The sequence below is a fragment of the Bubalus bubalis genome, chromosome 3 (genome assembly GCF_019923935.1).
Source record: "Bubalus bubalis isolate 160015118507 breed Murrah chromosome 3, NDDB_SH_1, whole genome shotgun sequence".
Taxonomy (NCBI): Eukaryota; Metazoa; Chordata; class Mammalia; order Artiodactyla; family Bovidae; genus Bubalus; species Bubalus bubalis.
Genome location: NC_059159.1, coordinates 24,192,934 through 24,218,061, shown reverse-complemented (window position 1 = coordinate 24,218,061; position 25,128 = coordinate 24,192,934). Strand labels below are relative to the sequence as shown.

The 25,128-nt window shown below is 38.7% G+C and overlaps 1 protein-coding gene across 3 annotated transcripts in view; it reads right to left on the bottom strand.

Moving 5' to 3' along the window:
- The window catches only part of NPEPPS (aminopeptidase puromycin sensitive), a 111,142-nt gene that overhangs the window by 43,292 nt on the left and 42,722 nt on the right, over positions 1-25,128 (bottom strand). For all 3 annotated transcript variants that reach the window (XM_006074327.4, XM_025280244.3, XR_003107807.2), the window contains exon 3: positions 4,687-4,764. In XM_006074327.4, the coding sequence (XP_006074389.2) occupies positions 4,687-4,764 (78 nt within the window). The remainder of the gene's footprint in view (positions 1-4,686; positions 4,765-25,128) is intronic.

The following is a 25,128-nucleotide window of genomic DNA, read 5'->3' as shown; positions in this document are numbered from 1 at the left end:
TAATTTAATACAATCACATCTGTAAATGAGGTAACTTTTAATTCTAATATTCATATTAGTTACTTAAGTATATCATATTAGCTAAAAATCTCCAAAACTTTGTCAAATATACTTTGTATGTGTGCGCTAAGTCACTTCAGTTGCATCCGACTCTTATTTAGAGCCCCTATGGACCACAGCCCACCAGGCTCCTCTGTCCATGGGATTCTCCAGGCAAGAATACTGGAGTGGGTTGCCATTCCCTTCTCCAGGGGATCTTCCAGATCCAGGGATCAAACCTGCGTCTCTTAAGTCTGCTGTATTGTCAGGCGGGTTCATTACTAGCGTCACCTGGGAAAGAAGTATAGTGTATACTAACAGTCATAATCTTCAATGACTTGTTCCTGCTTTTATTAGAAATGACTTAACAATTTACCATGTCTACTGTAAAAAGTCCTTATCAAGAATGATGTAGCTCTTATATACTGATAATAAATGACCTCTTATATATAAAGGAGAAAAGAAGGGTAGAGAATACATATGACATGCTAACTTCTGTGTTCTTAAATGGTATAAACATAAATGCTTATAAAAGCATGGAGCAGTTTTGAAAGAATACATAGGAAACTGATCACTTCGGAGAAGTGGAGCTGAGAGAAAGACAGGAATAGAACAACCAACAAATTATCACTATGTATCATTTGAAGTTCAAACCATGTGCATATGTTATATTTTTTTAACATTTAAAAAATAAAAGGAGCATAATGTGATAGCTAGTAGTACAAAGTTTTGAATTAAACTGCTTATGTTCTATGACTGCCATTATATTAGCTGTTGACCTTGGGCAAGTTATTTAAGTTAAATACATCATTTGGTACAATAGTTTATCTTTAAAGCGGAGATCATATAGTCTATTTCAAAATGGATTAACAAATGTTTATGATGTACATAAAACAGTACAGCACAGATTAAGCACTCAGTAGATACATGTGTGAATATATAATACACACATATATTCATATACAGGTATACATCACACACACACATACACATATATCTTCTGGGAGTTTATGTCCTTTCTTACCTGATGAGTTCCAGCAAATGTATTCTGGCTTCTTTTGATAAACACACTAATATTTTTGATTTAAAAAATTACGTCAAATTTCCTAATGCTGAACAATTGAATCTATGCTATTTTTTTTCTATACATGCTAACTAGGTTTATGTATCTTCTTAGGCTATTTTAAGCCACCTTTAAATATTTTTGCTCCTCTCTTCCTCATTTTTATTTCATTAATTTCTGCTCTTAAATCTTTCTCTTCTACTTTCAAGTTACCTATTCTTTTTGTCTAACATTGATCTTGATTCCCTCTTAATTAATTTTTAGCCTTTCTTCTGACTAAATATCCTCTCTGAAAATAATGCTTTACCTGCATCCCACATGCTCCGTATGTAGCAATTTAATTATTCAGTTCTAAATATTTTCTAATTCCTGTAACAAATCTTCGACTCATTAATTTTCAGAAGTATCATTTTTCCAATATGAGAAGGCATTTTTTGTTCGTATTTTGCTACTGACTTTAATCTTTTCACAGTATGAACACAGAATATAGTCTGTAATGATACAGATTTTAAATTTTTTAAAAATTTCCTATCATTTCTATCAAAATAATAGTTCACAGTTTTAAACCTCATATATCTGCCTGCAATGCAGGACACCCAGGTTCAATCCCTGAGTTGGGAAGATTCCCTGGAGAAGGAAATGACAACCCACTCCACTATTCTTGCCTGGAAAATCCCATGGACAGAGAAACCTGGCGAGCTATAGTCCATGGGGTCGCAAAGAGTCAGACACGACTGAGCAGCTAACACACAACACAGTTCTACAGGCCCACCTATATAAGCTGCAGGCATGCCCAATGCTACTTACTCCCTATATTTGCCTCAGTAACAACTCTGTGATTTCTAAATACCTTGCTTATTTAGCTATTTTTTTCACTTTTCAATTTTCTTCTTACTATAACAAGTGAAGTTTGAGCTAAACTACATCTCCACTACTATATCTTTCACAAAGAATTAAAATTGTCTATAACTTCAAAGATCTGAAAATATTTTCTTTAACCTCATTGTGTGGCTAAGCACAGAATTCTAAATTGAGAGTCAGATTCACTTATAATTTTCAAGGAATGGCTTTATTAAGAGTCGAGTTTCCATTGTAAAGCTACTGCTCTTTTGATTTCTGAACCTTGAAGGTAACTTCCTCCTAACTCCCTGCCTCAGGTAGAAACTCTTTGAGAGCCTCACTTTACCCCCTGAAAATTCTAAAATTTGCTTTGGTGTGGGACTTCTTACATTTATTGAGTTTCCTTTTGATAGTGTATTTTTTCAAACTTAAGGCTTCTGTCTCATCAGTTCAAAAAAATTTTCATGTTGTGTGTTTTTCATAATTTCCCCTTCCCATTTTCTATGTCCTCTCTTTCACTAGCTGGATGTCTGGTCCTGACAGATCAGTCCTCCAATCTTCCTATTTGGAAGATGCCTCTATTTCACCTCTCAAAACTTCTTTTGTTTTTTTTACTCCTAATATATTATAATTTCCAAAGGTGTTCTTACTCTATTCCATCCTGTTCTTATTTAATGAATGTAATATTAGTAATACTCCTTAGGATATTAATCTGTTTGGGTTTGGGGGGGCTTTCTTTTCATTTTTCTTTAAATTTTCTATATTTCTATTATACTTATTGCTTTCCTTTTTGCTTTATGTTTCATTTAGAAGTTTATCAAATGTCTGGTAATTATTGCCCCAGCAACTTTGGGATTGGCCATGCTATTTGCTTTGCACAATGAAATGTGAATGAACATCACCATCCACGTAGAAGCTTTAAATGTTTGTGATTTGTTGCTGTCTCCAGCCCCAAGCTTCTCCCCTCTGCCATATGAGAGAACAGCATGCTGCACATAGCAGCTACTCACTACAGAGCCTGGCATCAATAGTCATATGAGCTCAGTGGAGTTCAGGGAAGTTGGCAATGTGTCTGCAGATGATCAGCAGTCCTCAGGGCGATGTGTAAACAAGAAATATCTGTTGTAAGCCACTGATATTTGTGATCCCATTTGTGGGTTAAAATGTACACATACACTTAGGTATACACAGAATGTTTCTGGAAGGATTCACTAGACAGTAAAGGTAGAAAATTCACTAGACAATAACATTTCTCAGAGAGAGAAATTCTCAATGTTCAGGTTATAATCTTCAGTATCTTTTAATACAGGTTTATGGCAAACATTTGTTTTTATAATAATTTCACACAAAAATAATCCTAGTGAGAAAAAGACAAAATGAAAGGTCTTTAAGAGTACCACGATAAAACTTCTCCAATTTAAAATTTTTCTATAAATACTTTCATATTGAGGGAATATATTCTCAATATAAAAATTATGGAAAACAGAGAAGGGTATAAATAAGAATAAAAATCATCAATTGTCAACAACCAGACATATATTATTCATACCATTTTAGAGATATGATTCATCACCTTGTATGTGTAATTCTATATTCTGCTTTTCAATTTTACATTATAATAAGTACTTTACAGTGTTAAGAATTCATAAACCTCACTTTTAACTGCTGGATGTATTCATCATACATATATGTCATAATTAGCTTAATTATTCCTTTAGTGTTGGACAAATGTATTAATTCTAATTTTTTACTATCTTAGTAATGTCTGAACAGACACTTCTACGCATAAGGTATTTCTTGTATTTATGACTTTTCTTTAGGATACTATATTCCTAATACCAGAACTTCCAGGTCAAAAGACATGAATATCTTTAGGCTCTTAACACATACTGCCAGGCTGCTTTCCAAATAAATCACATGGATTTACATTCTTACTAGTAATATTAAGGCAGTCACACTGAGATTCATTTTTTTACTTCTGATTACATGACAGACAAAAACTGGTATTATCAGTAGCAGTTATTTTAATATTTCTCATTACGAGGAGGGCAAATATCTTAACACACTGTTATTCATTTGCATTTTCTTTCATATTATCTGTGGTTTTTCATATGCTCATTTATCAAAGTCTCAGTACTTTACCAACTGATTTGTATATAATTTCTTCCATTATATTCAGCTCAGAACGTCTAGTTTCTTTGTGCTTTTAAATAGCACATATAGTAATGTATCAATGAATCTTTCCTTTCATGCCCTCACTTAGCATAGCATCTCTCTAATCTCTCTAATTGTACCTCAAAATCATCTGTGGAACATTTGCCTCAGATATTTGGATTCAATTAGTAGAAGAACTAGGTAGATGTAATTTTAAAAAACTGAAACTGAAAAAGTGAAAACAATGCATTATGTTCTAGAATAGAATGACTGTCATTTTTCACTTTTTTCTGGTGGGCTAAAAGTTGAAATGAACCTGCCTGTTGTAAGCTCTATCTTAATACTTTGTTATTGTTGTTCAGTTGTCAAGTAGTGTCTGACTCTTTGAGACCCCATGGACTGCAGCACGCCAGGCCTCCCTGTCTCTCACCATCTCCTGGAGTTTGCCCAAGATCTTAATACTTAATCTCCCTAAAACAAAGAGCTTTTTTTAAAAACAACAACAACAAAAAAGAAATGCAATAAATTTGGGGGGAAGAAGTAAGATGTCACTATTCATTATGGGATTTTATAAAAGCCATGTCTCCTACCTGGTTGGAGAGTACTAGGAAAAGACAAGGTGACTTTTTCATCTTCATTTTGATAGTTAAATCCTGTAGCATGTATTTCTGGAATGGAAAAAAAAAAAATTACTTCACAAATCTGACTGGACCAAATCCAGGCTGCAGCAATTAACACTTTCAAGAGCAAAATCTCAAATAAAATTAAATATTCTGAATTTAATAAATTAAGCTCCTATTAACAAGAGTGTCGTTTCAAACTAACCTATTTTAGACTATGTAACCTAAGTATGCTTCTTAAAAACAACTACACATCCTACATTAATTCACAAAACTTCCATGATATAAGGAAATAGGGCTACTATAAATGTGAAAAGGTTTTCTACCGGATTCTCAGACACACTTCATCCTTCTTTGTGTGATAATGATACTGCTTTATTTGTTGCAGTCTTACTCCTGAACATTTGAAATACAGAATAGGTTGCCAAGATTTCAGTGTTAAAGATATGTTAGTGATAAAGAACCCGCCTGCCAATGCAGGAGACACGGGTTAGATCCCCGATCTGGGAAAATGCCACATGCAACTAATTTAAGCCCATGCACGCCCATGCAACACAACTAATGAGCCTGTGCTCTAGGGCCCAGAAACTGCAACTCCTGAGACCACGTTCCGCAACTACTGAAGCCTGTGCACCTAGAGCACAGGATCTGCAACAAGATGAGCCACTGTACTGAGAAGCCCTCCCACTGCAACTAGAGAGTAGCCCCCGCTCCCCATGACTAGAGAAAAGCCAAAGACCCAACACAGTCAAAAATAATTCAAAAAAATAAACAAAACAAAAAAACAAATTTATGGCTGAAAGTTCTGTTCTCCCACTCAAACACAGGTAACAATTCCAACAAGATGTAAGTCTTATTTCCACTGAAATTCTTGTGTTGTTACATTTTATAGAAATAAGGAAGGTAAAAACAGGTGTGCAGATTAAATTAAGGTTTTGATTTACTTCCTACAAGTAGTAAGAAGTGGAGAAGGCAATGGCACCCCACTCCAGTACTCTTGCCTGGAAAATCCCATGGACAGAGGAGCCTGGTAGGCTGCAGTCCATGGGGTCGCTGAGGGTCGGACATGACTGAGTGACTTCACTTTCACTTTTCACTTTCATGCATCGGAGGAGGAAATGGCAACCCACTCCAGTGTTCTTGCCTGGAGAATCCCAGGGATGGGGGAGCCTGGTGGGCTGCCGTCTATAGGGTCGCACAGAGTCGGACACGACTGAAGTTACTTAGTAGTAGTAGTAGTAGTAGTAAGAAGAGCCTGCTTATTTAAATGATACTTCAGAATGCTTAGTTGACACTTTAGGAAAAGAGCTAAGCAGATCAACTCCCACCCACATCTTCACTCCGAAAGAAAAACTGCCCAAAGAGGTAGCCTTAATAAGCACTTGAAAAGATGTTTAACAACTTTAATCATCAGGGAAATGCAAATCAAAACCACAATGTGATACCACTTCATACCCACTAGGACAACTATAACCAAAAAGACAATAATAAGTTTAGGGAGGATGTAAAGAATCTGGAACCCTCACAACATTGCTGATTGGAATGTAAAAATGTTTCCAAATGTTCTGGGTAACAGTCTGGCAGTTCCTCAAAAGACTAAATACAGAATTAACTATATACCCAGAAATTCCACTCTTAGGTATATACCCAAGAGAAATGAATAAATACGTCCATACAAAAACGTATACACAAAGGTTCTTAGCAGTCAAAAGGCAGAAACAACTCAAATGTCCACCAACTGATGAACAGATAATATGGGATATACAATGGAATACTATGTGACAATAAAAAGAAATGAAGTGTTAATATATGCTACAATATGGACAAGCCTTGAAAACATGTTAAGTGAAAGAAACCAAACACAAAAGGCCACATGTCTATATGAAATGTTCAGAATAGGTAAATCCATACAGACAGAATGTAAACTAGTGGCTGCCTAGGGCTGGAAGGTCATGCAGAAATGGAAAGTGACAGCTCATGGGTACTTTGTTTTTGGGTTGATGAAAATGTTCTAAAATGGATTCTGACGGTAGCTTAAAAACCACTGAATTGAATTCTATAGTGTGTGAATTTTATCTCAAAAAGTTTTTATTAAAAGAGAGGCAGCCTTACCAGTCACAGGCTTAAGTTTGATATGGGTAACAGTGATTCAGATTTAATGACATTCTATGAGTCAGGCAAGATGCCCACAATTCACTCTCTTCTCATAAATTACCAAAGATTAAATTCCCAATGTTTCTAATATGATGGTTCAAACATGTTTTATAAAGCCAAAATCTTTATAAAACCAATACAAATTTATAATTTGTTTTTAAAAGAACTTTATAATCAATTATTCCTCATTTTACAGATGAAGAAAATGATGTATATAAAGTAAATGATTTACTCAAGATCACACTGCTAGACTAGAACTCAGTTCCTTTGCTATTCCTATTGCCAAAATTCTTTCTACTATCATAAGATAGCTCCTAAATTTGAACAGAAATTCAAAGTTTGGTATATATACAATACTGATGAAATAAATCTCTACTGAAACAATGACTTTTGCTGGCAAAAATCTGAGATTTGCTCTAACTTGATCCCCAAGAATAGAATATTCCTTAGCCTACAGGGAAGCTAAAACAAGATTAAGAATGCACTTTTCTAACTCAGATATAAAGTAGCATTATGGTACCTCTAAGGTACTCTGCGGAGAAGGCAATGGCACCCCACTCCAGTACTCTTGCCTGGAAAATCCCATGGACGGAGGAGCCTGGTAGGCTGCGGTCCATGGGGTTGCGAAGAGTCGGACACGACTGAGCGACTTCACTTTCACTTTTCATTTTCATGCATTGGAGAAGGAAATGGCAACTCACTCCAGTGTTCTTGCCTGGAGAATCCCAGGGACGGGGGAGCCTGGTGGGCTGCCGTCTATGGGGTTGCACAGAGCTGGACACGACTGAAGCAACTTAGCAGCAGCAGCAGCAAGGTACTCTGATCAAAAACTATCTCTATAAAAGTTTACTAAAATGCACAAGAAAAGCTTCAAACTGCTAAGAAATGAAGACAGAACAGCAAAAGAATAGCAGTTTTTAAATGGAAACAATCAAATACTGTATTGCTAGATTATATCCTACTGCATATCCTTCCAAATGTACACATATCAACTACACCTGTGTATAAAACAAAGAGCAAAATTTCCTCCAAAATTCTCTCTCAGTAAAAAGAAAGTAGCCATATATCTGAATTCTTTAAAAGTCTCCTGGATTATGGGATACTCTTCTAATTGCTTCGTGTGGACAACATGCTACGTTTGCAAAAGTCGAGTTTGAAATAACCTCAGTCACTTGTAGTTTTGTACATCACCACCACTATTCAGTGGCGCGAGCCAAAAATAAGAAATCATCCTAGCTGCCTCCCCCTCCATGTCTCTTTGTCTCTAACACCATATATTCAACAAGCAAGTTCAACATTCTTAATCCCAGAATTTTCAAGGTTTTACCACTACAGCCCAGTCCTGTGTATCATTACTTCTCTCCTAGGTCACTATAATAGCTTCTTAACTGGTCTGTTTCCATTTTTGCTGCCTTATAGTCTACGTTATAGCAGCTAGGGTAATCGGCGAGATCAAAGCCTCTAATGGGAGTCCTACAATATTCAGAAAGAAAATCTAAATCTGCTTGAGATGGGCAACTATTTCTTGGAGAGGATCCAAAAAAAGCACTAATCACAAAAAAACTGACAGATCAGATTTCATTAATATCCTACTGTATAACACAGGGAACTGTATTCAACAGCCTCTGATAAACCATATGGAAAAGAATATGAAAAAGAATATAAATGTAAAAAACACTTAAAACTTGTAATTATCAAAAGACACTATGAAGAAAACGAACAGGCAAACCACAGACGAAGAGAAAATATTTTACTTTGCATAGATGCAAAAAACTTACATCCAGAATACACATAAAAACTTCTACAACCCAGTGATAAAAAGGCAGATAACCAAAAACATCTTTAACAGAATCTTTGACATTGGTCTCAGGAGTACAATATCTTTCTAGATATATTTCCTCAGGCAAGGGGGAAAAAAGCAAAAATAAACAAATGGGATTACATCAAACTAAAAGGCTTTTGCACAGCAAAGGAAACCAACAATAAAACAAAACGACAACCTATCAAATGGGAGAAGACATCTGCAAACAACATATCCTATAAGGGGTTAATCTACAAAACATTATAAAGAACACATATAACTAACAATAATAGCAACAAAAACAACCTGATTTGAAAATGGACTAAAAAGAGGAACTAAATAGACACTTTTTCCAAATAAGACATACAAATGGCCAATAAGCACATGAAAAGATGTTCAACATCACTAATTTTTAGGGAAATGCAATTCAAAACCACAATGAGATACTCCCTCAGGCCAGTTAGACTGGCTATTATCGAAAAGACAAAAAATAACAGGCCAGTGCTCTGTGACAACATGGAGTGATGGGGTGGGGAGGGAAGTGGCGTTCAGGATGGGTGGGTTCAGGATGAGGGGGACACATGTATACTATGGCCGATTCACACTGATGTACGGTGAAAGTGAAAGTCGCTCAACTGTGTCCGACTCTTTGTGACCGCATGGACTATACAGTCCATGCAACTCTCCAGGCCAGAATACTGGAGTGGGTAGCCTTTTCCTTCTCCAGGGGATCTTCCCAACCCAGGGATTGAACCCAGGTCTCCCACCTTGCAGGCAGATTCTCTACCAGCTGAGCCACAAAGAAGCCCTGATGTATGGCAAAAGCCATCACAATATTGTAAAGTAATTATCCTCCAATTAAACAAAATAAATTTTTTAAAAAAGGTAACAAAATGTTGGCAAGGATCTACAGAAAAGGAACTTTCACACACTGTTGGTGGGAATATAAACTAGTATAACCACTATGGAAGACAGTATGGATATTCCTCAAAAATTTAAGAATATTACTACCATATGACCCAGCTATCCTACTTCTGATATTTAGCCAATGAATAGAAAAACACTATTTCAAAAAGAAATATGCATCCCTATGTTCATCACATTTACAATAGCAAAGATGTGGAAACAACCTACGGACCCATCCACTGGTGAATGAATTAAAATGTGGGATATACAAAAAATGGAATATTACTCAGCCATAAAAAGATGAAATCTTGTCATCTGTGACTACATGGACAGACCTTGAGGCTATTGTGCTAAGTAAAATAAGTCAGATAGAGAAAGGATACATACCATATGATACCACTGAGATTATATACATATAAAGTAATTAGGGACTTCCCTGGTGATCCAGTGGCTAAGACAACATGCACCCGATGCAGGAGGCCCAGGTTTGATCCCTGGTTGGGAACTAGATCCCACACGATGCAACTAAGAGTCTGCATGCCACAACTAAAGGTCCTGGGACGATCTGGTGGTAAGCACACCATAAGGGCATACAGAAGTAGAAATACAATGCTGTGCACGTGAAAAATATGACAAAATGCTGTTGTAGATGTGGAGCAACAACTAGAACTCATATTTTGCCACTGATGCCTCACTGTCATTCCTCAAAGACTGCAAGCATTCTCTAACCTCAGAGTTTCTGCAACTTCACAAAAAATTCTTTATCCAGTTACCTACACATTTTATGTCATTCAGGTCTCTGCTCAAATAATTTCTTTAGAAATCTGTTCCATCACCTTAAACAATAGGCTTCATTCTATATTCTGTTCCTGTGATTTCTGAGTACTTATCACTACATTCATTACATTACATTATTTATTACTTATCTTCCCAAATTGAATACATGTATCTGGAATGTTGACTCCTAGTTTTGTCCACCACTCTACCTCCAATGCTAGAATGATTTCTGGTACACAGTAGGTTTAGTAATCATTAGCAGAATGAATAGCTCACTTCAAAAACAACATTCTAGGCGATTACATCATGAAGATCATCAATAGGACCCATATAAAATATATTAATAAAAAATACCTTTACTAATGATATATGAATAGGGATTTATGGCTAGAGAGAAAATTTTCAATTAAAACATAATACAGTAATTCAAAAAGGCCTTAGAAGATAGTATTTGCTCTGGAACAATCAGATTGTTCAAAGTGTGGAAAGCCATTAATATAATACTAAAGATACATGAAAAGTATCAATAAATATGCTTCAATAAAGTAGAGAAAAGGCAATATTACCAAATTAATGTTTACATTAATACAGTTATAATTTAAATTGTATATATGTAAACTGAGCATTATAAGTAGACAGTTTCCTACATCATGAATAAACAGTATCAATAACCTCAGATATGCAGATGACACCACTCTTATGGCAGAAAGCAAAGAAGAACTAAAAAGTCTCTTGATGAGGTGGAACAGGAAAGTGACAAAGTTGGCTTAAAACTCAACATTCAAAAAACTAAGATCATGGCATCCAGTCCCATCATTTCATGGCAAATAGATGGGGAAACAACAGTAACAATGACAGACTATTTTGTTGGGCTCCAAAATCACTGCAGATGGTGACTGCAGCCATGAAATTAAAAGACACTTGCTCCTTGGAAGAAAAGCTATGATGAACCTAGACAGCATATTAAAAAGCAGAGACAATTACTTTGCCGACAAAGGTCCACCTAGTCAAAGCTACAGTTTTTGCAGTAGTTACGTATGGATGTGAGAGCTGGACTACAAAGAAAGCTGAGCGCTGAAGAATTGGTGTTTTTGAATTGTGGTATTGGAGAAGACTCCTGAGAGTCCCTTGGACTGCAATGAGATCAAACCAGTCAATCGTAAAAAAAATCAGTCCTGAATATTCATTGGAAGGACTGATGCTGAAGCTGAAATGCCAATACTTTGGCCACGTGATGTGAAAAACTGACTCAGGAGAAGACCCTGATGCTGGGAAAGACTGAAGGCAGGAGAAGGGGATGACAGAGGATGAGATGGTTGGATGGAATCACCGACTTGATGGACATGAGTTAGAGGAAGCTCCAGGAGTTGGTGACGGACAGGGAAGCCTAGCGTTTTGCAGTCCATGGGCTTGCAAAGAGTTGGACACGGAGTATGTCAAGGCTGTATACTGTCACCCTGCTTATTTAACTTATAGGCAGAGTACATCATGAAAAACGCTGGGCTGGATGAAGCACAAGTTGGAATCAAGACTGCTGGGAGAAACATCAATAACCTCAGATATGCAGATGACACCACCCTTATGGCAGAAAGTGAAGAACTAAAGAGCCTCTTGATCAAAGTGAAAGAGGACAGGGAAGAAGTTGGCTTAAAGCTCAACATTCAAAAAACTAAGACCACGGCATCCGGTCCCTTCACTTCATGGCAAATAGATGGGGAAAGAGTGGAAACAGTGACAGATTTTATTTTTTTCGGCTCCAAAATCACTGCAGATGGTGACTGTAGCCATGAAATTAAAAGACGCTTACTCCGTGGAAGCAAAGTTATGGCCAACCTAGACAAAATATTAAAAAGCAGAGACATTACTTTGCCAACAAAGGTCTGTCTAGTCAAAGCTATGGTTTTTCCAGTAGTCATGTATGGATGTGAGAGTTGGACTATAAAGAAAACTAAGCGCTGAAGAATTGATGCTTTTGTACTGTGGTGTTGCAGAAGACTCTTGAGAGTCCCTTGGACTGCAAGGACATCCAACCAGTCCATCCTAAAGGAAATCAGTCCTGAATGTTCACTGGAAGGACTGATGTTGAAGCTGAAACTCCAATACTTTGGCCACCTGATGCTAAGAGCTGACTCATTTGAAAAGACCCTGATGTTAGGAAAGATTGAAAGCGGGGGAAGAAGGGGACGACAGAGGATGAGATGGTCGAATGGCATCACTAACTCAATGGACGTGAGTCTGTGTAAACTCTGGGAGTTGGTGATGGACAGGGAGGCCTGGAGTGCTGCAGTCCATGGGGTCACAAAGAGTTAGACATGACTGAGCAACTGAACTGAACTGAAGCTTAACCAAACTTAACCTTGACAAAAAAATCTTAAAAAAATATTTAAAATGTGAGAATAGTAATCTTATAATCAGGCGTATGCAGTTATTCAAATCTGAGCCTTCACTGTCACATGTATAAAATTAAAATCATTACCTATTCTTTAGTTATTTGAAGATTATATATAATGCACTCTATGTAAAGTGTTTAGCATAGTGTCTGGTTATGACCTTCAAAAAATGAACACTCTTTTTCTAGATCATAATATATCTAACAGTTCTTTGTTAACTACAACTAATTCATTGTTGTTGTTGAGCCCCTAAGTCATATCTGACCCTGCAACCCCATGGACTGTAGCCCGTCAGACTCCTCTGTCCGTTGGATTTCCCAGGCAAGAATACTGAAGTGGTTGCCACTTTCTTTTCCAGGGGATCTTCCGGACCCAGGGATCAAACCTGTGTCTTCTATTTGGCAGAAGGATTCTTTACTGCCACCAGGAAAGCCCACTAATACATTATACCTGTATAAATAAGAACTCTTGCTGAAATTACTTACAACAGAGCACTACATTTCAGAAAAAAACTAAACATAACTGGCATTTTGAAATATGTGGACATAAACACACATATTTGGGTATAAGCATGCATGTGTTGAGTATGTATTTTAGTAATCAAATAAACAGAAGCAAAACTTGAATATAATCATAGCATGTATAAAACCATAACAAAAAAACCTTATACCCAAAACTACTAACAATACTCACTTTGACTAAAAAAGGTTATTCATGACAATATATACCCACAAAGTTAAAAAATAATTTGATATAATTTTGACTTAGAAGTGTAAAGAATTTCAGAACTATATACACAATATGCTATCATTTATGAGCACACACACAATACATATGTAGATACAGATATATAGACATACATATATCTATAGATATCTGTAGATATATAGACACACATGAACATATATGTCTATAAATGCTTAGAACATCTGAGGAAGGATACACACAAACCTAACAACTTTGTCTCTAGGCAGGAGAGGTAGAAGGCTGGAGAGGGGGAAAGTAGGCTTACTTAGTACTGTATAACTTTTGAATCTGGCATCATGCTGCTACTGCTGCTGCTGCTGCTGCTAAGTCACTTCAATCGTGTCCGACTCTGTGTGGCCCCATAGACAGCAGCCCACCAGGCTCCCCCGTCCCTGGGATTCTCCAGGCAAGAACACTGGAGTGGGTTGCCATTTCCTTCTCCAATGCATGAAAGTGAAAAGTGAAAGGGAAGTTGCTCAGTTGCGTCTGACTCTTTGCGACCCCATAGACTGCAGCCTACCAGGGTCCTGAACATATTAATTATGAAAAATTTTGTAATGGTAAAATCTTTTCAAAGATACTCCTTTTGAGATCCTGATCAAATTTGTATAGCATGCCCATTTATCAAACAAATCTAATGAATATGTGTTCTCATTCTGGGCTTTCCAAGTACAGCTTATTAAGGAGGAGGCACTCTTGCCTAGATCTTTAGGACTCTGGTCAATCATAATTCAAAAACCACAGACATTCTTAGAGAACATATAAGGTGAAGTGGCTCATCCTGTTTCCACAGTCTACCAGTGCAAAAAGCTTTCACTACAACCAAAAGAAGGCAGACACTCTTAATCACTGTACCACTTCAGTTCAGTTCAGTCGCTCAGTCGTGTCCGACTCTTTGCGACTCCATGAACCACCACAGCACGCCAGGCCTCCCTCTCCATCACCAACTCCCGGAGTTTACCCAAACTCACGTCCATTGAGTCAGTGATGCTAACTAATCATCTCATCCTCTGTCATCCCCTTCTCCTCCTGCCTTCAATCTTTCTTAACATCAGGGTCTTTTCAAATGAGTCAGCTCTTCATATCAGGTGGCCAAAATATTGGAGTTTCAGCTTCAACATCAGTCCTTCCAATGAACACCCAGGATTGATTTCCTTTAGGATGGACTGGTTGGATGTCCTTGCAGTCCAGGGGATTTTCAAGAGTCTTCTCCAACACCACAGTCCAAAAGCATCAATTCTTCAGCGCTCAGCTTTCTTTATAGCCCAACTCTCACATCCAGACATGACTACTGGAAAAACCACAGCCTTCACTAGATGGACCTTTGTTGGCAAAGTAATGTCTCTGCTTTTTAATATTTTGTCTAGGTTGGTCATAACTTTCCTTCCAAGGAGTAAGTGTCTTTTAATTTCATGGCTGCAATCACCATATGCAGTGATTTTAGAGCCCAGAAAAATAAAGTCTGACACTGTTTCCACTGTTTCCCCATCTATTTCCCATGAAGTGATGGGGCCAGATGCCACGACCTTAGTTTTCTGAATGTTGAGCTTTAAGCCAACTTTTTCCCTCTCCTCTTTCACTTTCATCAAGAGGCTTTTAAGTTCTTCTTCACTTTCTGCCATAAGGGTGGTGTCATCTGCATATCTGAGGTTATTGATACTTTCCTGGCAATCTTGATTCCAGCTTGTGCTTCTTCCAGCCCAGCATTTCTCATGATGTACTCTGCACAGAAGTTAAATAAGCAGGGTGACAATATACAGCCTTGACGTACTCCTTTTCCTATTTGGAACCAGTCTGTTGTTCCATGTCCAGTTCTAACTGTTGCTTCCTGACCTGCATATAGGTTTCTCAAGAGGCAGGTCAGGTGGTCTGGTATTCCCATCTCTTGAAGAATTTTCCACAGTTTATTGTGATCCCCACAGTCAAAGGCTTTGGCATAGTCAATAAAGCAGAAATAGATGTTTTTCTGGAACTCTCTTGCTTTTTCCATGATCCAGTGGATGTTGGCAATTTGATCTCTGGTTCCTCTGCTTTTTCTAAATCCAGCTTGAACATCTGGAAGTTCATGGTTCATGTACTGTTCAAGCCTGGCTTGGAGAATTTTGAGCATTACTTTACTAGCGTGTGAGATGAGAGCAATTGTGCGGTAGTTTGAGCATTCTTTGGCATTGCCTTTCTTTGGGATTGGAATGAAAACTGACCAATCACCACTTAGTCTCTGAGAAAATTTGAGAACCTTTCTCATATGAGTTCTTCTAGAATACAGAGTTTATTTTCTGTTTGATATTTGTGTAGGTATGCTATCTGGTTCAGTACCTTTCCTTTAAAATGCTCACTTCCACAAAGAATACCAGGATTCTCAGGTCCCTTCATAAATCTACTTTACTTATGAACCTATCTGCAGAGCAGGGATAAAGACGCAGACATAGAGAAGTAAAGACAAAGTAGAGACATAGAGAACAGAACAGAGAACTGATCTGTGGACACAGCAGGGTGGGGGGAGGGGGGAAGAGGTGGGACGAACTGAGAGAGCAGCACTGATACACACACATACGCTCTACCATGTGGAAAATAGATAGCTCATGGGAAGCTGCTGTGTAACATAGGGAGCTCAGCTGGGTGTTGTGCAATGACATAGGTGGGTAGGATAGGAGGGTGGTGGGAGGGATGCTCTAGAGGGAGGGGATATCTATATTCTTATAGTGAATTCACCTTGTTCTACAGCAGAAACACAATACTGTAAAACAATTATCCTCCAATTAAAAATATTAAAATTAAACATTTCATTGTAATTTTCTCCCTTTCTGCTGGCCTTTCTCATTTTATCATTTAATATGTTAATTCTGTGCTCTCTTTGCCATAGTAGGCCTCAAGAGGGATACAATGCTTTTTATTTAGTAAGCACCTACCCCTATGTGGGAACCTATAGCTGTTAAGGCCAATTTGCATTAACAATGAGTAACACAATGAGGAATTATAAGGTAACTCCTGTTTTCCCTATTAAAAAAATCTAAGTCAGAGTTTCTCCTAACTGAAAATTTCTAAATATATCCATATGCACTTACAATCCTGTATTTCAATTTAATCTTTTATTCCATCTGTACCATGCTACCTAAATATTAAAAAGTAAAGCATTAAATATAAAAAATAAAGAATAAGTAAACAGTTTCCTTCTTATTAAGCACAGGCTTTGTACAGGTCTCACTGGTTATCTGATCTCTTTATTGCACTGACAATGTAAATATAAAACATTATCTGGGGACTTCCCTGGCAATCCAGTGATTAAGACTCCATGCTTCCAATGTAGGGTGTACGTTTCAATCCCTGGTAGGGGAGCTAAGATCCCATATGCCATAAGGTCCAGCCAAAAAAAAAAAAATTATTTAGATGCTAAAGTGGCTCACTTTTTTTTTTTTTCAAATTTAAATAATACCAGTAGTCACATAAATTCTATTTCAAAGTAGTACTAAATCCACAGAAGGCTGACCAAGAACTTAATCAACATATACTAAAGGTATCATTTCCTCCATGTCATCTACTAAATGGAACACTGCAGAGCAGTGGGGAAAGGATCATGTTCTCATAAGCAGTACTGAGACAACAGAATTCCCATTAAGGAGTAAAAGCCAAGCTTTGGGATCTGGATTCACACTACACCTAAAAAGTAGATTATTTTTCAGTTGCTCAGTCAGGTCTGACTCCTTGCAACCCCACTGACTGCAGCATGCCAGGCTTCCCTGTCCTTCACCAACTCCCAGAGCTTGCTCAAACGCATGTCTGTCAAGTCCGTGATACCATCCATCTCATCCTCTGCTGTCCCCTTCTCCTGTCTTCAATCTTTCCCAGCATCAGGGTATTGTCTAATGAGTCGGCTCTTCGCATCAGGTGGCCAAAGTATTGAAGCTGAAGCTGAAGCTTCAGCATCAGTCCTTCCAATGAATATTCAGGACTGATTTCCTTTAAGATTGACTGGTTTGATCTCCGAGCAGTCCAAGAGACTTTCAAGGGTTTTCTCAAACACCACAGTTCAAAAGCATAAATTCTTTGATGCTCAGCCTTCTTTACGGTCCAACTTTCACATCCATACATGACTACTGGAAAAACCCTGATTAGATGGACCTTTGTTGGCAAAGTAATGTCTCTGCTTTTTGATATGCTGTTGAAGTTCGTAACAGCTTTTCTTCCAAGGAACAAGCGTCCTTTAATTTCATGGCTGTAGTCACTGTCTGCAGTGATTTTGGAGCCCAAGAAAATAAACTCTGTCACTGTTTCCATTGTTTCCCCATCTATTTGCCATAAAATGATGGGACCAGATGCCATGATCTTAGTTTTTTGAAGCTGAGTTTTAAGCCAACTTTTTCACTCTCCTGTTTCACCTTCATCAAGAGGCTCTTTAGCTCCTCTTTGCTTTCTGCCATTAGGGTGGTGTCATCTGCATATCTGAGGTTATTGATATTTCTCCCAGCAATATTGATTCCAGCTTGTGCTTCGTCCAGCCCGGCATTTCGCATTATGAACTCTGCATATAAGTTAAATAAGCAGGGTGACAATACACATCCTTGACGTACTCCTTCCCCAATTTGGAACCAGTCTGTTGTTCCATTTCCGGTTCTAGCTGTTGCTTCTTGATCTGCATACAGGTTTCTCAGGAGGCAGGTAAGGTGGTCTGGTATTCCCATCTCTTTAAGAATTTTCCACAGTTTGTTGTGATCCACACAGTCAAAGGCTTTAGCGTAGTCAATGAAGCAGATGTTTTTCTGGAATTTTCTTGGTTTTACTACGATCCAACAGACATTGGCAATCTGATCTCTGGTTCCTCTGCCTTTTCTGAATCCAGCTTGAACATCTGGAAGTTCTCAGTTCACGTACCTTTGAAGCCTAACTTGGAGAATTTTGAGCATTACTTTGCTAGCATGTGAGATGAGTGCAATTGTGCAGTAGCTTGAATATTCTTTGGCATTGCCTTTCTTTGGGACTGGAATGAAAACTGACCTTTTGCAGTCCTGTGGCCACTGCTGAGTTTTCCAAATTTGCTGGCATATTGAGTACAGCACTTTAATAGCATCATCTTTTAGGATTTGAAACCCAGGTCTCCTGCATTGCAGGCAGATTCTTTACCATCTGAGCCACCAGGGAAGCCCAAGAATACTGGAGTGGGTACCCTATCCCTTTTCCAGGGGAACTTCGTGACCCAGGAGTTGAACTGGGGATCTCCTGCATTGCAAGCGGATTCGTTACCAGGAAGGGCGGCGGTGAGGAGATACCCCTCGTCCAAGGTAAGGAGCAATGGCTGCACTTTCCTGGAGCAGCCGTGAAGAGATACCCCACGCCCAAGGTAAGAGAAACCCAACTAAGACGGTAGGTGTTGCAAGAGGGCATCAGAGGGCAAACACAGTGAAACCATACTCACAGAAAACTAGTCAATCTAATCACACTAGGACCACAGCCTTGTCTAACTCAGTGAAACTAAGCCATGCCTGTGGGACAACCCAAGATGGGTGGGTCATGGTGGAGAGATTTGACAGAATGTGGTCCACTGGAGAAGGGAATGGCAAACCACTTCAGTATTCTTGCCTTGAGAACCCCATGAACAGTATGAAAAGGCAAAATGATAGGATACTGAAAGAGAAACTCCCCAGGTCAGTAGGTGCCCAATATGCTACTGGAGACCAGTGGAGAAATAACTCCAGAAAGAATGAAGGGATGGAGCCAAAGCAAAAACAATACCCAGATATGGATGTGACCGGTGATAGAAGCAAGGTCCGATGCTGTAAACAGCAATATTGCATAGGAACCTGGAATGTCAGGTCCATGAATCAAGGCAAATTGGAAGTGGTCAAACAAGAGATGGCAAGAGTGAATGTCGACATTCTAGGAAACAGCGAACTGAAATGGACTGGAATGGGTGAATTTAACTCAGATGACCATTATATCTACTACTGCGGGCAGGAATCCCTCAGAAGAAATGGAGTGGCCATCATGGTCAACAAAAGAGTATGAAATGCAGTACTTGGATGCAAATCTTAAAAACGAAAGAATGATCTCTGTTCGTTTCCAAGGCAAACCATTCAATATCACAGTAATCCAAGTCTATGCCCCAACCAGTAACGCTGAAGAAGCTGAAGTTGAACGGTTCTATGAAGACCTACAAGACCTTCTAGAACTAACACCCAAAAAAGATGTCCTTTTCATTATAGGGGACTGGAATGCAAAAGTAGGAAGTCAAGAAACACCTGGAGTAACAGGCAAATTTGGCCTTGGAATACGGAATGAAGCAGGGCAAAGACTAATAGAGTTTTGCCAAGAAAATGCACTGGTCATAACAAACACCCTCTTCCAACAACACTAGAGAAGACTCTATACATGGACATCACCAGATGGTCAACACCAAAATCAGATCGATTATATTCTTTGCAGCCAAAGATGGAGAAGCTCTATACAGTCAACAAAAACAAGACCAGGAGCTGACTGTGGCTCAGACCATGAACTCCTTATTGCCAAATTCAGACTGAAATTGAAGAAAGTAGGAAAAACCACTAGACCATTCAGGTATGACCTAAATCAAATCCCTTCTGATTATACAGGGGAAGTGAGGAATAGATTTAAGGGCCTAGATCTGATAGATAGAGTGCTTGATGAACTATGGAATGAAGTTCATGACACTGTATCGGAGACAGGGATCAAGACCATTCCCATAGAAAAGAAATGCAGAAAAGCAAAATGGCTGTCTGGGGAGGCCTTACAAATAGCTGTGAAAAGAAGAGAAGAGAAAAGCAAAGGAGAAAAGGAAAGATATAAGCATCTGAATGCAGAGTTCCAAAGAATAGCAAGAAGAGATAAGAAAGCCTTCTTCAGCGATCAATGCAAAGAAATAGAGGAAAACAAGAATGGGAAAGACTAGGGATCTCTTCAAGAAAATCAGAGATACCAAAGGGACATTTCATGCAAAGATGAGCTCGATAAAGGACAGAAATGGTATGGACCTAACAGAAGCAGAAGATATTAAGAAAAGATGGCAAGAATACACAGAAGAACTGTACAAAAAAGATCTTCATGACCCAGATAATCACAATGGTGTGATCACTGACCTAGAGCCAGACATCCTGGAATGTGAAGTCAAGTGGGCCTTAGAAAGCATCACTACGAACAAAGCTAGTGGAGGTGATGGAATTCCAGTTGAACTATTCCAAATCCTGAAAGATGATGCTGTGAAAGTGCTGCACTCAACATGCCAGCAAATCTGGAAAACTCAGCAGTGGCCATAGGACTGGAAAAGGTCAGTTTTCATTCCAATCCCAAAGAAAGGCAATGCCAAAGAATGCTCAAGCTACCACACAATTGCACTCATCTCACATGCTAGTAAAGTAATGCTCAAAATTCTCCAAGCCAGGCTTCAGCAATATGTGAACCGTGAACTTCCTGATGTTCAAACTGGTTTTAGAAAAGGCAGAGGAACCAGAGATCAAATTGCCAACATCTGCTGGATCATGGAAAAAGCAAGAGAGTTCCAGAAAAACATCTATTTCTGCTTTATTGACTATGCCAAAGCCTTTGACTGTGGGGATCACAATAAACTGTGGAAAATTCTTCAAGAGATGGCAATACCAGACCACCTGACCTGCCTCTTGAGAAACCTATATGCAGGTCAGGAAGCAACAGTTAGAACTGGACATGGAACAACAGACTGGTTCCAAATAGGAAAAGGAGTACGTCAAGGCTGTATATTGTCACCCTGTTTATTTAACTTATATGCAGAGTACATCATGAGAAATGCTGGACTGGAAGAAACACAAACTGGAATCAAGATTGCGGGGAGAAATATCAATAACCTCAGATATGCAGATGACACCACCCTTATGGCAGAGAGGGAAGAGGAACTCAAAAGCCTCTTGATGAAAGTCAAAGTGGAGAGTGAAAAAGTTGGCTTAAAGCTCAACATTCAGAAAACTAAGGTCATGGCATCTGGCCCCATCACTTCATGGGAAATAGATGGGGAAACAGTGGAAACAGCGTCAGACTTTATTTTTCTGGGCTCCAAAATCACTGCAGATCGTGACTGCAGCCATGAAATTAAAAGATGCTTATTCCTTGGAAGGAAAGTTATGACCAACCTAGATAGCATATTCAAAAGCAGAGACATTACTTTGCCAACAAAGGTTCGTCTAGTCAAGGCTATGGTTTTTCCTGTGGTCACGTATGGATGTGAGAGTTGGACTGTGAAGAAGGCTGAGTACCAAAGAATTGATGCTTTTGAACTGTGGTGTTGGAGAAGACTCTTGAGAGTCCCTTGGACTGTAAGGAGATCCAACCAGTCCATTCTGAAGATCAGCGCTGGGATTTCTTTGGAAGGAATGATGCTAAAGCTGAAACTCTAGTACTTTGGCCACCTCACGCGAAGAGTTGACTCATTGGAAAAGACTCTGATGCTGGGAGGGATTGGGGGCAGGAGGAGAAGGGGACGACAGAGGATGAGATGGCTGGATAGCATCACTGACTCGATGGACGTGAGTCTCAGTGAACTCTGGGAGTTTGTGATGGACAGGGAGGCCTGGTGTGCTGTGATTCATGGGGTCGCAAAGAGTCGGACACGACTGAGCGACTGATCTGATCTGATCTGATCTGATAGGAAGATACCTTCATGATGGTGCAATGGGGGGAAATTTATGAACAAAAACGCAATAAAGGAAAACAAAGCTCTGTAATAAGCTGTGCTATGCTGTGCTTAGTTGCTCAGTTGTGTTGGACTCTTTGCGACCCCATGGACTGTAGTCCACCAGGCCTCTCTGTCCATGGGGATTCTCCAGGCAAGAACACTGGAGTGGGTTGCCATGACTGCCTCCAGGAGATCTTCCCAACCCAGGGATCAAACCCAAGTCTCCCGCATTGCAGGCAGATTCTTTACCATCTAAGCCACCGGGGAAGCCCTATATAATAAGCTAGAGTGGGAAAGGGTGGGAGGTTGGAGGGAGATTCAAGAAGGAGGGAACATATGTACACCTATGGTTAATTCATGCTGATGTATGACAGAAATCAAATCAATATTGTAAAGCAATCATCAATCAATTAAAAATAAATATAAATGAAAACAATGATAAATTTGACCCTATGAGAATTAAGAACTTCTGTACATTAAAAGGCATCATTAAGAAAGTGAAGATGCAGAAGATATTTGTAACATGTAAGTGGCAAAGAACTTATATCCAGAACATAAAAAGAATTCTTTTAAATTCTAAGAAAAAAACACAAAGCTCAGTAAAACAATGGGCAAAAAAACTTTTAACTGATACATCACAATAGAGGAAATAAATATGTCCAATATACATATAAAAGGTAACCAACCTCACTGAAATCAGAAAACAAAATTAAAACCTCCATCAAATACTCACCAAGTTAGCTAACAGCAAGAAGTCTGAAAATACCAAGTGTTAATGAGAACACAGCGTAGCTGGAACACACTTGTGGAAGTAATATAACTGCTATAACCCAAAGATACATATACACTAAAACTGAGCAACTCCACTCCTAGGCATATACTTTATGGAAAAGTGGGCTTATGTGCACCAAGCTGAACAATAAGTAAGAACACCATTGTGCATAGTAGCCCTAAACTGACACAATCCAAATGTTCATCAATGTCCACCAATGGGAGAATGGATACATTTGGTATATTTCTATGACAGAATACAGGGCAGTGACAAAAGAGAAAAAAACTCAAGCTACACAAAATAATGTGGATAAACCTTTAAAACTTAATACTTTAAGTGAAAGAAACAACACAGTATTTACTATGATTCCATTCTTATAAAATACAAAAAAGGGTAAATGAAGCAATATTGTTCAGGGATCCACACTTAAACTGTCACTATAAAGCAAATTAAGAAATTATTACCTCAAAAGTAAGGTAACTCTTCTAGGAAGGACAGGATGTGATCAGAAGGGGGCATGTGAGAGGTTTATGAGGTTTAGTACTAAGCTATAAAACTGTTATATGCACATTTTTGAGGTAATGATAATTTTCACAATAAAAAGTTCAAAAATTTTGAGAGGGGGTCATACAAAAACAGACGGATACCAAGACTTCGCTGGTGGCCCAGTCAAGAATCTGCTGTGCAGTGCTGGGGACTCGGGTTGGATCTCTGGTCAGGAAACTAAGATCCCAAGTGTTGCAGAGCAACTAACCCTGAACGCACAGCAGCTACTGAGCCCGCATCCTCCAGAGCGCACGCACCACTGCTACAGAGCCCACATGCCGCAAGCGGGAAGCCTGAGCGCTGCAAGGAAAAGGTCCCTCAAGCCTCAACTAAGACCTAATGCACCCAACTTAAAAAAAAAAAAAGAGAAGGATATCATCTACCCTAACCCCAAAATATTTCTTACACTGTTTTAAACATAACTAAACCCCTGGGATAAATCCCTGGGATTTCTTTGGAAGGAATGATGCTGAAGCTGAAACTCCAGTACTTTGGCCACCTCATGCGAAGAATTGACTCACTGGAAAAGACTCTGATGCTGGGAGGGATTGGAGGCAGGAGGAAAAGGGGGCGACAGAGGATGAGATGGCTGGATGGCATCACTGACTCGATGGACGTGAGTCTGGATGAACTCCGGGAGTTGGTGATGGACAGGGAGGCCTGGCCTGCTGTGATTCATGGGGTCACAAAGAGTCGGACACGACTGAGCGACTGAACTGAACTGAAACCAATTCAGTAAAACAGATTTCAATGACAAAAGGAATTTACTCCAAAGACAAGTAAAAACCTTTATGAAGAAAATTGTAAACACTACTTAAAGACATAGAAGAGAAATAATAGAAAGGTAAATAATATTCTTAGGGATATAAAAATGTTGTTAATTTTCTTAAGTTACATACCATATGATCTCAATAAAAACACCAACAGGATTTTTTTCATTTTATAATTATGCAATTTGACGCCAATGTCCATATGCAAAAATAAATAAGAGAAACTCAGTGAATTCAGGGTCTTCCCAGGTAGCTCAGAGGTAAAGAATTCACCTGCCAATGCAAGAGATGTGGGTTGGATTCCTGGGTCAGGAAGATCCCCCTGGAGGCAGAAATGGCAACCCACTCCAGTATTCTTGCCAGTATACAGGCAAGATAGATGGACACAGGAGCCTGGCAGGGTACTGTCCATAGGGTCACAAAGAGTCGGATATGACTGAGTGATTGGGCACATATACACATATAGTGAATTCAAAAAAGAAAAGTGCAATGAGGTGGCTTGTTCCACCAGATAGCAGAACCGATTACAGAGTTATAATAATTATAGTAAGCATGGAAATAAACTCAGGAATACAGAACATATTCAAAAGTAAGAAGCAGAATCAAATATATACATAATTTAGTATATGATAAAGGTGGCATTTGGATATGGGGAAAAAGATGGATATTCCATAAATGGTGTCAGAGCAAAAATTAAAGTTGTAATCATATCTTATACCTAAGAGGAAAATTCCAGATGGAACAAAGACTTATACGTAAAAGCAGGAACTGTTAATAATACTGATAAAAAAAATAATCTCTGGCTAGAGAAAGCTTTTCTAAATATGTGTTTAAGCACATGGAAAGGTACTCAACATCATTAATTATTAGAGAAATGCAAATCAAAACAACAATGA